The sequence below is a fragment of the Phaseolus vulgaris genome, unplaced genomic scaffold (assembly GCF_000499845.2).
Source record: "Phaseolus vulgaris cultivar G19833 unplaced genomic scaffold, P. vulgaris v2.0 scaffold_13, whole genome shotgun sequence".
Taxonomy (NCBI): Eukaryota; Viridiplantae; Streptophyta; class Magnoliopsida; order Fabales; family Fabaceae; genus Phaseolus; species Phaseolus vulgaris.
Window position 1 is genome coordinate 194467 of NW_027174082.1, and position 17009 is coordinate 211475.

At 32.5% G+C, this 17009-nt stretch overlaps 1 protein-coding gene across 1 annotated transcript; it reads right to left on the reverse strand.

Annotated features, from left to right (window-relative positions):
* Window positions 1-2685: 2685 nt before the first annotated feature.
* Window positions 2686-14520, reverse strand: LOC137816911 (superoxide dismutase [Fe] 3, chloroplastic). The gene is made up of 9 exons (XM_068620084.1): window positions 14393-14520; window positions 13141-13249; window positions 12272-12349; window positions 8413-8604; window positions 3891-4062; window positions 3481-3554; window positions 3374-3400; window positions 3264-3287; window positions 2686-3186 (listed from the first exon to the last, which is right to left on the reverse strand). Exons 2-9 carry the CDS (start codon window positions 13234-13236, stop codon window positions 3061-3063), a joined length of 789 nt encoding a protein of 262 aa, XP_068476185.1. The 5' UTR covers window positions 13237-13249; window positions 14393-14520; the 3' UTR covers window positions 2686-3060.
* Between the last annotated feature and the right edge of the window lie 2489 nt (window positions 14521-17009).

A 17009-nucleotide genomic window follows, 5' to 3' on the forward strand; every position in this document is an offset into this window, starting at 1 on the left:
AGAACGAAATTGCTAAGAGATAGATTGGGACAAAGGAGATAAAGTAATTGCTCAAGTAGGATCACTCATGGATCAAGGTAAGTGTCTATTCCTTCATTGTATGATTGTGTAAGAATCATGATATGATAAGATCTGTATGAGAACATTATTGTATGTGTTCAATTTATGTTAATTCATGTTTTAATTTACATAGTCCAAACAAATAAATATATGTAAGAAGAAGAGAAGTAAGAATAAAAACAATAAGTTTTATATTGGTTTGTCTCAACTAAAACTACATTAGTCAAGTTTTGATAAGCTAAACACAAATTCTTTGTGGCTAATTCTAACTTATCATATGAGTATTATTTTACTAACTTATCCAAGTTAAACCAATGAGTTTTCTCCTAAAAGCCTCTCTATGCTTCCCCACATGAGTATTCTCTATTAGGCAAAACACTCTTGAAATATACATAAAAAAAATGTTTAAAAAGAAAATTTTGATAGATAACTCAAACACACATAAAGTTAAAGTCACTAAGTATGTCAATAGATAACTTGAACATCCTGTTTGAAACTTATATGATAATGATACTATATGATACTTCACTAATACAAATATGAAGTATCAAAACCAATAAAGCATGAACACTTTTATCAATATAAGAAAATCATTAAATAAAAATTATTTTGAAACTAAAATAATTAATTACTATTTAACTAAAATAGAGACCATTTTATAAACTAAAAAAATTATTAGTATCTAAAGTGGTTCTATTATTAATAAAAATTTATAAAATAGTTTATAAATTAGTATCTAACTATTAGCTACTAATATTTTAGCTACTTACTTCTTTATATTCTAAATTAGTCTCTATTAATATTTTATAGATTAATTTTGAAACGAAAATATTAGTATTAAAACCTTAGTATTTAATGGTTAAATACCAATTTAGAAATTATTTTATAATTTTTATTAATAATAAAAACCACTTTAGATTTTAATCATTAAAATAATATTTAATTCAATCAATATAATGACTAAGTATCTCTCATCTCTAAATTTGATTGTTATTTAATCATTTTGTTATAGGGTATTTGTTTCATGGATATTAATACTTTTGGATACTTCATCATTGATACATGTTGGTGAAATATCCAAATATTTTAAATCATTTATATCCAATAAAACTATGTATTGTATATTAAAACATCATTTTTTTAAACACGTAAATGACAAAAAAAAAACGAAAAGATTGAATTGTGTTTTAAAAGATTTTCTTAAGTTTTTTTTTAAGAAATAGGAACTATCATTTATAGTTTTTATGCTAGTTTTAAAGGATCGAACTTTAATACTGATATGAATTAAAATCATATTTCGAAACCTTTCTAATTATAATGATATTAATATTTTTAATATTTTAAAATAAATATATCATTGAATAATATTCTCTTAATATCTTTAAGATTATTAATACGTTCTATCTTTTGATATTAATTCAAATAATCTCAATATATCAAGTTTAGAATAAATCTTTAGTAGTTTAATTTATTTTGAATATATTACAAAAAATATGTTTTGAAAAACCTTTAAAAGATACTTGTGTGCTCTTTTTCGAAATTCGAAATCATTTTTAAATAAAGATATGAATATCTAACTAAAATACAACTATGCTTGTGCAAAATATCTCTCAATAAGATTTATCAATTTTACCAGTATAAAAGAAGGTTTTCAAGATATTGGACAAGATAGTCTCATGAAAAATTCATTAAAATTTATTTGAAAATATTTTGAAGTTTCAATTAAAAAAAGTGTTTTAATAGAAACATAATTTATATGACTCACCTCAATCAAAAACAATTTTAAGAAATATTTTTAAAAAAATTATATATATCTAAAAAGTGAAAAGATTAAGACTGAAAACTTTTAGGACACTTATTCTTCTAATAGCACTTGATCCTCCAACATGATCTTCGTCTATCACATTCACTTGATCTTTCCTCTAATTATCTTTCATCTAATTTAATAACATTTGGTGTGTTTAGCTTTAAGCACATTGTGTTAGTTATAATATAGAAATGACTTCTAATGATTTTTTTTGCACGCTATTTATAAATTTTTAATTTCATTAATATGACTAATAGTTTTAAATATATAAAACAAAAAATCCTTTAAAATTAATTTCATATTTAATATTATTTTTTAATAAACAAGTAAATAATATTAAAGATCCAATAATGTCCAATTATTACGTTTAACCATTAGTTGAGTTTAAACAAAAATTAATAAAACAAAAAAGTTGAGTTTAAACAATTTTTTTTTATTATAATAAAAATGAAATATCTCTCAATACTTATTGTACTTAATCTACTATTTATCATTATTTTTAATAAAAAAATGTAGCATATAGATATTTATTTATAAGGATGGTAAAAATAGTTTCATAAATTTTCTTTAAATTATTTAAACTTCTCATACCAACATTAAAGTTGGTAAAATGTCTAGCTTATTTAAAATTGAAGTACGTATAAATGATATCACATAATTCAATGATTAGTTTATTAAATTTACATTTTTATAAAATAATTATTAAATAAAGAGTTCAACATGTGGTTCAGAGTAAACATTTAGCATTCATATAATACTAAATTAATAACAGAACATAACGAACCTTGAAAAGTCCCCAGCTTCAACATGCAAAAGTATGGTAAAAAAAGCTTATCTAAAAGAGCTTTGTGTTCTACTTATATCAGTATAACTGCATATTGTGGTGCTTTGTTCCAAAATTTAATAGCCTCTTGCCACATTAATAATAACATTCATACTATAAGACCATAATAACTCCAAGATAATGCTTTTTATCTCTCTTGTTATACATTCTTCACTAGATTTCCCCAAATGACAGGTTGTCCTCAATCCTAAACACTGCAAAATTTGACAACCAGAAAGAAGCACATAGGGCACTACAAAAGTTGTACTCAAATGAAGACTGAAACAAACTCATTTCCTTCACCAACTCCACCTAGTAGGATGTCATATGGCCGGAGCCACCACTATAATCATTAAGCATTTCAATATTTTCATGCAATGGGGATTTTTGGTTCTCCCAAGTTTACCAAAGCCTCTGCCCAAGTCAATCGGGCTGCTGCAGCTTCCCAAGATACAAGGTGGTTCATAAATACATCCACATACTTTGCTCTATCATTCTGTTCAAAAGTGGCAATGATTGTTAAGTTAATGCCTTTACGGAAAATATCAGATGATTTATGATGGTTAGACATACCCTGTAATCCAGATAGTATGCATGCTGCAGTAAAGAAAAAAAAAGTCTCAGTGATGACTATATAAAGGTTTTCATTAAGTAATTTGCAGGTGTAGTTTGGAGGGGCATACCTCCCACAAATCCAAATTGATAAGTGGCTGCATGAGAAAAGATAATTAACTTCATTTACAATATTAAATCAAATAAATTTTAAGGAGGAAAATGGAAATGAACTTACTATGTGATTCCACACAATTGGGCAAATGGCATTTGATGTTTTGACTATCTCCAGTTTTTTCTCTTCTCTCTTCACTAAAACAACCAATGAATATTAGCATCAATCATCAGCATTATTAGAGAAACATATTATATAACATAATATATATCTGAACAGTTCTACTCTACCCAACAACTCTTAAAAAGCAATTGTTCTAGTGAGAAAAGACTAGTTACTACCTACCTTAATCATAGAAAATTAAATATTCTCAATTACAATTTAACAACCACTCCAGATAAAACATAACCGAGGCTCTTATTACAAGGAAAGTCCAAGGATTTTATGGCATGTATGGAATTTGAAAAACTAAAACATTATTTTAGAAGGATTGGGAGACCCCAGATGGGGAGGTCAATCAGGAATGGACTTACAAACTAGCCAAACCCAACCAGAACCAAATAATGTGAGGGCAGCTTCTACAAACTTCTCTCTAAAATTCGTAAATGATCCAAAATCCTTTTCAATCTGTTGAAGGAGACCTAGTTTGGGCATATCACCCCCTGCTGGTTGCATGGATTCCCAGAAGAAGTCATGGTTCCAAACCTGTGTGGAAGGGGCAGAAGTAGTTACAGACAGCATTTAAATATAAAAGCACATAGAACTGACAATTGTAATTTCATCATTACTACAGATGACTATACAAGATTAGCTTCATCACAAGATAGGAGAGACTAGTCTCAATATCAATCCAACTATAGAAAATTCGAATAACCAAATAAAATTGTGAAAATATTTAAAGAAAAAAAAAACTACAATCTATACGGAAAAATGTTAGGACAAAAAATAAGGAAAAGACATGGAAGGTGTATTATAGGAGAAATGTAAAAAATAAAGGTTAAGGGAGTGATTAGTTAGTTGGTTAGGGTTTGTCTTTAAATAAAGACCAACCGATTTAGGGAAGGGGGATGATTTTTTTATTACAGTTTTGTTGACAAGAGAAGTCCTGTGTGAAAGGAATAATTGTTTCCTTTGTGAATGTTCTAACTGTATCTCTCTGTGTTCTTGGCCTATCTTTGGTTGCTTGTTTTTGGGTTCGTAGCAATTTGGTCCGACCAGCCAGATCCAAGAGGAAGTCAGAGGTGAAGGAAGTGAGGATGGAACAGAGGATGGTTGCGTTGGAGAAATTAACCAGCAAACAAGGAAGGTTGATGGTGAAAATGAGGGCAGACATTAACGGGTTAAAGGAGAGCATTCTGGACATAAAGGAAATGTTGCGGGACCTCAAGAAGGGGGACATATTGTCTGACGAAGGAGAGAGCTCGGTGAACGGGGAAGAAAGAAGGGAAGACCGGTCCAGGCACGGGAACAAATTGGATGTGGAGGAGGAAGCAGAGTTGAGACCGTGGTCAAGGAGGGTGTAACTACCTATGTTTGAGGGAGTGGACCCGATGGAGTGGCAGGCCAGAGTTGAAATTTTTTTCGAAGTGCAGAATGTCTCATAGCCCGGGAAAGGTTGCAGCTAGCTTTCATCAGCATGGAAGGTAGTGCCAGTTCTTGGTTCACTTTTTAGAGAAAGAATTCCAAGAACCATTCTTGGGAAGAGTTTTCCATGGCATTGAATCGGAGGTTTGGGGGAAAGGAAAGGAGTTCTATCTTTGAGAAGCTGGCCAAACTCAAACAGAATGGGAGAGTTGAGGATTACATTCAAGAATTTGAGAGGTTAGTGTCACAGGCGCCACTGACAGGGGAGGAACAGTTGTTAGGTTATTTTTTTGTTGGGTTACAACCCAAGATTCAGAACCAGATCAAACCCCATGATCCTAAAGAGGTGATGAAAGCAATGGAGATTGCTCTGGATGTTGAGGAGGCTTTCAAGGAAGAAAAAGGTGGCAGCAGTGGGTACAAGAATACAACTTCGTTTGGGCGTTCGAGAATAACAGGCCACACAGAATTGTATAGGGAAACAGTGGGCCAATGTCGTCTAGTGTGGCTAGTAATGCAAGAAAGGAGACTTCCTCCTCAAGCAGAGAGGTTCGACCAGGGGAAGGCTCAAGGAATAAGGGGTCCAAAACACTCCCCTACCTGAAGTATGTGAGACGAAGGGAAGAAGGAAGATGCTTCCACTGTGGAGGGGCGTACAATTCAGGGCATCGCTGTCCAGAGAAGAATTTGAGGGTAATCTTTTGTGCAAAAGATGAGGGAGGCTCGCCGAAGGAGAATCATGGGTTGTTGGGGGTGGATTGAGCAGAATTTAGATGATGAAGAAGAGAGGGAGTATCGACAAATGGATCTGTCCATTTTTTCTGTTGGGGTCTAACACAACCTCATATGCAATTACAAGGGACAGTGAAGGATAGAATAACAATGGTGCTAATTGATAGTTGAGGCTAGTCACAATTTCATCTCTGCAGTGTTGGTTAGTCATTTGGGATTACATGTGGAACCCACACCAACGTATACTGCGAGGCTAGGGGATGGCCATAAAAAGACAGCAAGCGGGTGTTGTCCTAAGGTAGAGGTACATTTGGGAAACTATATAATCAAGGAGACCTTTTTCCTATTTGAGCTAGGGGGTGGACGTGATATTGGGGGTGGCATGGTTGACAACTTTGGGGGAAGTGAAAGTAAATTGGAGGACGTTGACCATGAATTTTTGCATTGAAGGTAAAAAGGTGCACATCAGAGGACACCACAAGTTAGCCAGAACGTTGGTGACTCCGAAAGCACTCAAAAAAGAGAAGGAGATCAAAGCGGTGTCCCTTGTATGGGGAATAAAAAGCACTGACTAGTCAAGCCCAAATCAGTCCAGGAGTAACCAGGAGCTCGCTGGGTTAACGCTATCACAAACAGCGGATTTGAAACAAGGTCTTGAAAGAGTGGGAGGGGTTTTTTGAAGAAATCAAACAACTACCACCCAACAGAGAGAATGAGCATAAAATTCCGATTAAAGCAATGGTAGATCCTATCAATGTGAGACCTTATAGATACCCCCATCTACTGAAGACGGAGATAGAGAAACAGGTAGAGGAAATGATGAAGATCGGGAAAATTAGACCAAGTAACAACCCCTACTCTAGTCTAGTGATCCTCGTAAAGAAGGATGACAGTTGGAGATTGTGTGGACTACAGGGCCTTGAATAAGGCAACCATCCCAGATAAATTTCCTATTCCAGCGATAGAAGAATTGTTAGACGAATTGTATGGGGCATACTATTTTTCCAAGGTGGATCTGAGGGCAGGGTATCACCAGATCCGCATGCACGAATCAAATATACAAAAGACCGCTTTTCGTACCCACCATAATCATTATGAATCACTAGTTATGCCATTTGTACTAACTAACGCGCCTGCCACTTTTCAGTGCACCATGAATGACATTTTACATGCGTATTTGAGGAAGTTTGTTTTGGTTTTCTTTGATGATATTCTGATTTACAGCAGAACCTGGGAGGAACACTTGACGTTGCTTTGACTGAGGGGAGTAATGTTAGGACTAAAAATAAGGAAAAGACATGGAAGGTGTATTATAGGAGAAATGTAAAAAAATAAAGGTTAAGGGAGTGGTTAGTTAGTTGGTTAGGGTTGGTCCAGTTTAGGAATGGGGATGATTTTTTTTATTACAGTTTTGTTGACAGGAGAAGTCCTGTGTGAAAGGTGATTTTGGGTTCGTAACAGAAAATTATCTCATAAAGACAAGGACAAATGGAAATGGTACAAGAACCACCGGAATAAAGATTATTAATCTGTTTCATTCCCGGTTACATTTGTTTAGCTTCAAACTCTGTTGCTATATTAATACTTTTTTAGTGATAGAAACTTGGTATCTATTGCTGAGATATAGGGACAAACTTCCTATTTTATAGAATAGAACATTCACACACACTCAGTACTTCTTCATTGGACTGCACCTCCCAAGACCCAAGGCCTATTCTCTTGCAAATGATAAGATATTCCTCCCTCTTCACCTCTCTTCTTAATTACGAGCAACATGCTTTAATGAAAACTATCTTTTAAAACTAACTAAAAATATAACTAACAAATAGATAACTGATGAATCTATTGTGACTGACTACTAATGGCGTTGCCTAACATATGGTCTTTATAAGAGTCGTACATCACCAAAAACATAACTTAGTATATTTACAGTTTGTAGACAACTTTTAGAGTCCTAAATTTTAATAGATAAAAAATATAAGCAAAAAAAAAAAAAAATAGACATGTAAGTAAAAAGTGGAGAGAAAACTCCAAAATTCACATTCTCAACAAATGTATGAAAAAATCATTTTTCTCTAGGCTGGAATTAAAGGAACTATGCTAGTTGGGTACCCACCCTAATTAGCATTAACTGTCATGTTCAGTTCCTATCCTATAGCAATAAGCAAGTTCCTTGTCAAAATATTGACCCCAATCTTAAGTTCAAGCCATCCCTGCAACCACAGATATCCTAGTATGTCAGAAATGAAGCCCCTTACAATTTTGAAGCTAAAATATGAAATTTTAAGTTTTTAAAAGTGCTATAATAAATATTTCCCTTGGTTTATCATGAAGATTATTCACTCTCCCATTGAATACTGTAATCGATTATTATACCCATGCTCTTCATAGATATAATTCATATATAAGAGAATTTTGTTGTTTATTTCTTTGAATAAAAATAACCTGGAGTACATTACACTTAATTGAGATTTAACTAAATTAATCTCAACTTCCCTCTTCAATTTTTCTTTTCCAGTCATATATACCATTCATATATCCTTGTGTAGAGACAAAGGATAAAAGGGAGTAAGTGTAATTTCTGAAGAAAGATGAGAGGTGAGTGTAAATTTGCAAATCTTGGAAGATCTTCAGTATTGTGAACGAACGGAGCATTTTCAATAGTTTTAGGAATAAGCATGTAATTTCAGAATCAATTTCAAATGTTCAAAGCCTACGAGCAATCAATCTAACAAGTACCTCAGCTGCATTGTTGAATTCAGGGAAAGGATTTCCACTGTTGTATGTCACTTTGACTAGTTCATCTAAGGTGTAACCATATAGTTTATCATCCTTCTCTAGCTGTTTGTTCAACCCTTCTATAAAATTCCGTTGATGTTCACCCCAGTGCTTGTCAATTGTCTTCTTACTCATATGCGGCTCTAAGGCATCCTAAGAAATATTGAAGCGGCAAAATAAAGTCAGAATTATCACTGTTGATATAAATGGCCTATTAGAGGCTGCCCATGCTGCATGAATATGATATGAGTATCAGATAAAACACATATCTGACACGACAATTCGTCTCATCTTGAAAGATTATAGGATATGATACAATACATTCAGATACATTTAAAGTATGTATTTATGCATATATATAATTCACAAAATGAAATAAATGCTATTGTACTCTTTTTAAGAAACCATATTAAAATTGAAAATCATTATTAAATACTACCCAAGTCAAACTTATGAAACTCAAATGTATATACAAATTATAGTTTTATACGAATAAGGGGTGAAAGTGAAAGTTCTTCTATCAACATTTGTTATCACAACAACACTTTTTCTTTAATTAAGTGGTACTCAAATATCAATTCCTAAAAATGATTTCATGGAATAAATCACAAAGATTATATATTTTATGTATGGAAATATATAAAAACAAAATAATGACAGTTATATATACTAGTGAAATGTTATATATGAGCCTATTTTAGGAAAAAGGGGGTCGGGATGTGGGATCCTTGGTAGGTGCCGTCTTATTTTGCATGGGTAATAAATAAGTAGCAGACCCTCACCGATCAGACCTTTTATTGGATTATGGTTTAACCCGAAGGACAACAAGACGTAATAAAGGACTATTAGTGGTACCAAAAAGCAACAGTTCTAACTTACAAGCAGTCTTTCAACATATATAAAGCACTCTTTTATTTTTATTTACTTGACACTCTACTGATATGTATTTTAAACGTATCTAAGCATATCCGTGTCAGATATGTTCGCCTGATTAACGTATCAGTGCCTCACAGTTGTCTGCTGTGAGTAATGTTGCACATTGGATTTATAAGGGCCACAAAAAGGTACTAGCATTCTCAATAACCAGTGTCATATGGGCTATTTAAAAGTGTGGTTTATTTGGTGAATGGAAACTTTCTTATTTCTCTAAACTATGTCCGCTGTAAAAAGGTTGTGTTTCACATGGAGCAAATATACCAGTACCTTTTTCCATTTTATCAACAATAGATAACTCAAAAAATTAATTCAGATGTCAAATTATAGTGCTTAAGTAGGGAAGACGGAAAAGAGCAGAAAGGAATACTATGAAAATGTTAGATATTATTAGATATTTTCAGATATTATTAGATATTGTAGGTATTTTTATTTATGTAATGGGCTTAGTCCATATTTTCTATATGATTTTCTCTATATAAACATAACCCTATATGTTCAATAGACATAAGAGATTTATTGTATTTTTCTTTTTCTTTTATTTTAATATGGTATCAGAGTTATTTAGAGTATATCCTAACGAGAGTTTGTTGGGCTTATTAGGCCACCTACTATTTGCTATCGAACCACCCATAAATATATAGTCTCACGCACAAGTTCACACTTCTTGGCGTGAATGGTGTGTTGGAGATCCCACATCGACTAGAGATAAGGACATAACCCTATGTGTTCAATAGACACAAGAGATTTATCCTATTTTTCATTTACCTTTATTCTAATAAATAATAAGATTATATTGACATTGGTGGGTAATGACATGATACAAAAGACAAAGCACTAATTCAGTTATACTAGTGCTAGTGATATGCCCATTATGAAAGTATATAGAAGGAAAGGGATGAGAGCAACCGAAGGAATAGGGGAACGGGAGAGTGGACCCTATAAACAACATTTGTTGGTGTACAAAAGAAAGAAACATGTCATAGCAGCTGAGGGGACTAGAAGAGAGAGAAGAGGGGCAAAACCAAAAAGGAAAGCTAGAAGGAGATTAGAGGGGAGGATATGAAAATCATGCATTAAAAGGAGAGGGCGAGGTATATTGGAGGGGAAGGTAACGGATTGAGGGGGAAGTAAGTTGTTTGGCCTGGCTAACTGAACAAACAGGTCTTCCTCGGGAAAAGGGTGTTCCATGGTCTATATTTCCTATTTTCCATTTCTATAAGGAGCTGTGCTCAACTATTACTGAAATCTGAAAAAAAAACTCTTAAAAGAGCTGTTAAACTATAGGAAAGTGGGAGGCATTGAGCAATGTGTTTTTTGGACAATACAAATGCTTTATTAATATTGAGAAAAATAAATCAATATAATAAAGAGAAGAAATTTTATAACCTCTAATGATGCAAACCCATCCAGCCACAACATCCATCGAATAAGGAGGATGAAGACTTAAAGCTTTGTTCAGGGACTTACTACCACATATAGACCTAATTTGGTTTTTTGTCTATCTTTTGTAGGCCCAATGAAGAGAACAACTCAAGGAAGAAGATTTGTAAAGAGTATCTTAGAGAGACCTTCATACTATAAAAGAATACTAAAGCCTTGGTCAAAGACTACAAAGAAGACTTGAACTCAGTTGGCTTCAGTAAGGACAAGTCATCATCATGTTTAGGTCAGGCTTTAGGCTTTAGTTTAAAATAAATAAATAAATGTTTAGAGTAGAATAAGATTTATTTGAGTTTGTAATTGTTAAATTAATTGGGCCATGTATTTGGGCCAAGTAGAGTAGGATTTTTGGTCTTGTATTTTAACCTATGATATAATAGGGTTAGGGTTCTAACCCTACCTAGGGTTTCTATTGGGCTTTCATTGGCCCAAAGGAAACCCTAGGCTGGTCTTCGAGGCAAGGAGGGTGCACCAAGGAGGGCTGGACAGCTAAGTAGGCGCATGAGAAGCATGGGAGGGGAAAGGAGAGTGTGACTAGCCACATGGCACTCTCTCTTTTTAATTTGAATTTTTGAATTTTGGCTCTTTTGGGCAGACCATAGCATTGTAAATAAGTGAGCTCACCTTATGTAAAATTCACCTTGAATGAGAAGAGTTATGCTGCCCAAGTTTGGCCATAAACACTTGTTCTTAAACTCTCTCTAGGGTAGTTTCTTGTGTAGTCTCTCCTAGACTCCTTCCTAGTGAGTTGGTCTCACCTCTCACTCTCCCAAACCCATTTTCTCCACTTCAAATCCACACTATTCTTCCTCCATTTCAAGCAGCTTCCGCAACTCCATTCAAAAATTCAAAACAAAGCAATGCTAGAAGAAGAGGATGCTATCATCTAACAATAAAGATATGATACAAAAATAAAAACATTCCTAATAATACATATATAATTTAGATATTCTTGATTATATATAGGATCCACTAATTATTTCTATAATTATAACAAGATCATATAAGCTACTCTAAAATATAAGATACAATAAAGATATTATGAGATATTTTCTTCATATTTTAACATAAGACATACCTATTTGTCCCAATAACAAGATGGTTGTAATAAAATGAGCTAAGAGAAATAAGTTGCCACAATTTATTTCAAAATGGTAATTTAAATTTTAAAGTTCCCTAAATGTTGGATAATTGTATGTTTCACCATAAACAAAAAGTTCAGTGTAATGCCATCCCTTTCCTAGTTTTTGTTTTCTTGATCATTCCAATGGTTGAAGCTCAATGGTCATTACAACTAGCACCTACGTTGAGCACAAGTGAATATGACAATTTAATAAGCTTAATGCTGCATTAGATGACTCAACTAATCCAATCATATAGGACAAAACAGTACACTTATTTCCAAACTAAGATATGGATTCAGACAACTAAGTGAATCACTTACAAGTTCATAAGGAGGGGTCTTCAAGCCATAAAATGAAGTGATTTTTGAGGATCTAGGTGAGCCATCAAACCTCTTTTTCTGCTTAAAATGTAATGACGGAAACATGTCAGCATAAATAAGAAAGGAAGTTGCCTAAGCAAATAAATCTCCTTTTAGCAATCAGGATTCAGGAATGATATAAAATCAATTTTAATTTATTAAAGAAGCAGGCCATGGCTGATAATGAAACTCATTTAGCTTGCCCAAATACTTTAGAAGCAAACCTTATGATTCTTCACACTTTTCTATGTTAAGGAATGATGATATCCCAATAGCTAGACCATGTTGTCAGAAACCTTTTATACTAAAAAAATATAGAAACTGACAAAACACATTCTACAGGCAATCAAAACTACAAAGCCTCACTGTTTCCAACTTTATGCCTATTAGTCATGTACTCATTTACTTTTTTTGTAGGATTGAAATTCATATTTTGTTTCTTTAAAAAAATGTTATGAATTTCAATACTGAAAACCCATCTAAAGGTAATGGAAACTTTGCAAATCTAGGCCTTAATTTTGTAGCTTTATCTGTTTCAATTTGTCTGAAATAGAATAATAACTCATGCCCTTTTCATGCAAAACATTAGGCTCACTCAATTCATTGATTTATCACGCCTTCCACAAATATTAAATTAATTTCATTGTTTGTATGTAACTTCATTTATCAAAAGACAAACATGACACCAAAAAGTTGATATCGAATTAATCTTAAGTGAAATGCATGTTCATGTTTAAGTATATCCCCAGGAAAGGTACCTTAAGAAATTACTATAATTTAAAAGGGGAACTAATCAGTAATACAATGAAACAACAGTCCAAAAAAGTTACCCTGTGAAGAAGCTTTGGAATCTTGAACTTTCTAGATAAGTTTGCAGAAACGAGATGAGAGCTAGTAAGGATAGGATTGAAATAAAAGGAAGCCATTGCTACGTTGTCCCTAGCATTTACATCAGCATATCAATGCATCGGTTAGCAGTGGATTATGTTCCAGAAAACAACAATTATAACAAAAAATGTAGATTTAGTTCAACAACAATTTAATTCTCATAACTGAGTTGAATTTTCGCATTCTAGATGAACAACAATGAAGTGAAGAATATAAAGTGAGCATAGCATTTTCAAAACAAAACTGAGGCCAGCCTCCACCTAGCACATGCCTTTCCCACATACAACAACAAATAGACAAAAAACTCAACTGAACAAACCTCGTCCGAAGGATTCACCTTGCATCAGCTATTAATTATGGATATTAAGTTTCAGTTAAACCTAATAGATTAATAGTGCATCTTTCCCCTTGTATGTACACAGGAAAGACACACATAATTGCTACTTCAAAATATTGTTTTGAACCAGTGTAATTGTTAACGCTTTTCTGTAAACACTCAGCAAGCTAAGCTTCACATAAGGTGTGCCTCAGTGTATGAGGGCAGTGATGGCAATTGGAAATAGACTGCGCAACACAATATCACAAGATCTCGGAATGTAAAACTGAAAACTGTTGTGATTTCACACAAAACAAAAACAAAGCATATAAACATATCATATATGATGAAGTATCCCTAAAAGACAATAACAACAACACGGAGCTTTGAGATACGGTTGTGAAGCACGGTTAAAAGTTTTAACAAAACAGAAAGAATTGAGTCTGAGACTAACCATTTAGACATTTAAACAAGCATTTGTCATGCATATGAACTTGGTATTTCATTGAGACAAAAGAATTGCCCTTTAGATTAAACCACAATATAATGGTGAAACATAGGCCAAGGAATCAAAGCACACCAAAGATGCCACCTTTCTTGAAATGCCAAACCACCCACCAACCTATAAATGTGTCTCATGATAGTAGCTAAGATTTTAACTTGTGAGTGTAGAGGCTAGGATTCAAAATGAAATAAATAAAAAAGAGAGACATGACTTAACCACGAAAAGTTTGAATTATAAAAGTGATTGGTAGCATAAATTTCAAATAGCGAGAGCAGCAAGCAACGAAAAAAACATGAGAAACAAAAAAGACATCGTCTTGATGAAAACATTAAACCCAAACATGGGAAATTCAGAAAGAGGAAAGGGAAGTTACGAGGATTGCTGAGGGTGTTCGTGCTAAGCTGATGTCGGCATAAACTGGAAACTAAACCTTTTCGAAATGGTAGAGTTTCTGGTGAACTGTAGAAGATAATGTAACATGACATTTTAACGTCCACTTGTAATTACCGTTTTTTATTTTATTTAACTTTTTCTTATTAATGGGGGTGTTGGATTAGGGAGAAAATGTCTCAAGATGTAAGTGAAAAGTATGAAAAAAAAGTGAGGAGATTATTTGATCAAAGTATATTGAGTGAATTTGTGGAAAAAAGTTTATTTAAATATATTATTGATGTGATAATTGTAAGATTATTTTTTATTTTTTTAAAAGATTTAAAATATAAGTTTATAAATGTATTTTTATTTTTAAAATTATTTGAATAATAAAATATGAGATATTTTTTTTATAAATTTGAATTAATTAAAATTTTGTAAATTATTTTTGAAACCTGATAAAAACTATCCAACATCGAAACTTTAGGCTAAGAAGATAGACGAAAATCGATATTTACTAAAAAGATTGTAAAATCTTTTTAAACCTTTTTTCTTCTTAGCCTTGTAAAAATTGTATAGAATATTTATGAAGTTTTGGATCTTATTATTTTTGACAAAAGTAGAGGAACAATGTAAATAGAAAATAAAGTAGAGTTTAAAATAGTAAAAGAGTGGTGCAAATAGAAAGGTAGGAAAGGAAGACATTAGACTCCACATGTCTTCTCATCAATGCAGAGGAGTTGCGCCTATAAGGTGGTGACACTTGTCATACTCTCATTTGAGTTTGAGAGACTTTCTCCTATAAATAAGAGTTTCTTGTACATGATTTTTAACTTTGATTTGCGTAATGAAATGTTGTCCAATTAAGACATTTTTACTTGTTCAAAGTTCACTCTAGAGTTGTCTTCTCTTGTTAGACAAATTTTCTCCTAATAGTGTTGGCCTAACCTCACTCTAGAAACTAAGTGTTGGCCTAACCTGCGGTCTGCGATAAAAGACACGGGACGGGCTGACGTTTTCAACCCGCTGACTCGCATTAGCCCGCCCCGCATAACCCACGGCTCGCACAGGCCAACAGCGGGGCGAGGCGGGCTGGCCCACTAGCCCGCAAAAAAAAAAAAAAAAGTAATTGACTTGACAACAATGGTCTAGTGGAGGAGTGACAACTTTTAATGAAAGAAAATTAGGTTTTCACTCAACACAACGCAGTTACGTTGTTCCAAAAAATACACACAACACACGACCGCACTCTCCTTTGGCGCACCACCGCTCGCTCCGTTTGCGACTTCGCGTGGCTTCGCCTGCAACTATCACATGTTACTATCACTTCGCTGCTGCAAACCGCCTCCACTCCTCCTTTACGCTCAAAAGAAAAAAAGCAGCCCGCCCCGCGGGCCAACCTGCATGCAGGGCAGGTCATGAAAACCAGTCCACATTTTGTATGTGGGGCGAGGCAGGCCGATCCACTTTGCCATCCCTACCTCACTTAGATTCATTGACATGATTTTTATCTCTTCCAAAATTTCTACAATTCTTTATGCTTCGACAATAGTTTTCATTATCCATAGAAGATATTCAAATCAATACAATGGAAAGGAGATCTACAAATGAAGATGCAAGTTAGGATTGTATCAATATCCTTATATTAAAACTAATTATTTTTTAAAAAATAATTAATTATTAATGCATTTTAGTAGTTCATAATTAAAAATGATCTTTGATTAGAACATGAAAAATTGTTAGAAAAGAAAATATTAGTTAAAAAAGTATGAATTATTGTAGAATTGTCAATATATGAAAATTATTAGATAAAATAAATAATATTTAAATATTCATAATTATAAAAAAATTTAATTCATTTTTTTTATCTTAAATTTAAATAATAATATTCTTTTTATATTTATTTTTTATAATAATAATAATTATATAAATTTATTTTTTATTATAAATAATTTTATTTATTTTTATTATTATTAATTATTATTATTTGTAAAATATGATATGATTTTTATTTAATTACATATAAAATTTATTTTAAATTGATATAATATATACATTTCGAAAATATAAATGATTTTTAACCCTAATATAAATATGTAATTCACCTTTTAAATTATTTTTGTATTTTCTACATGAAATATTGAAGTTTTTTTTTCTAAAATAACTCTTTATAATGCTATAACTATTATTTAAAACTTGTAAATTATTATAAGATGTAATAAAATAAATTTTATTATATTTTATATAAATATTCAATAATATTTATTTATTTACCTTGATGATGGTCAATAAAAAATGACCCCAAACACCAACACGTGAATTTTGTCTCACAGTAAAAGAATAATTATAATATTTATTATCATATAATATTTTCTTTCTTTTATTTTTTAACCATATGAAAAAATTATTGTTACAAAATTGTAGCCTAATTAATTCATATGAAAAACTTAATGAAATAAAGGAACTCTTTCAAAACAAACACGAGCATATTCGTAATATACTTTTATTTTATGATAGCGGGTTTTTCACTCCTTTCTTCTCACAACTGCTATAAACCTCAATACTCACTTCTCTTCAAATTCTCTTCTCCATTTCTTCACAAATCAGCAAATACAAAA

Excerpts from the sequence above, each read along its gene's own strand:
- LOC137816911 (XM_068620084.1), bottom strand. The coding sequence starts at position 13,236 with ATGGCTTCCTTTTATTTCAATCCTATCCTTACTAGCTCTCATCTCGTT. Across the intron at positions 4,063-8,412 it reads AATTCAACAATGCAGCTGAG|GTTTGGAACCATGACTTCTT; the intron begins GTACTTGTTAGA and ends CCTTCCACACAG. Across the intron at positions 3,401-3,480 it reads CAATTGTGTGGAATCACATA|CCACTTATCAATTTGGATTT; the intron begins GTAAGTTCATTT and ends TTTCTCATGCAG.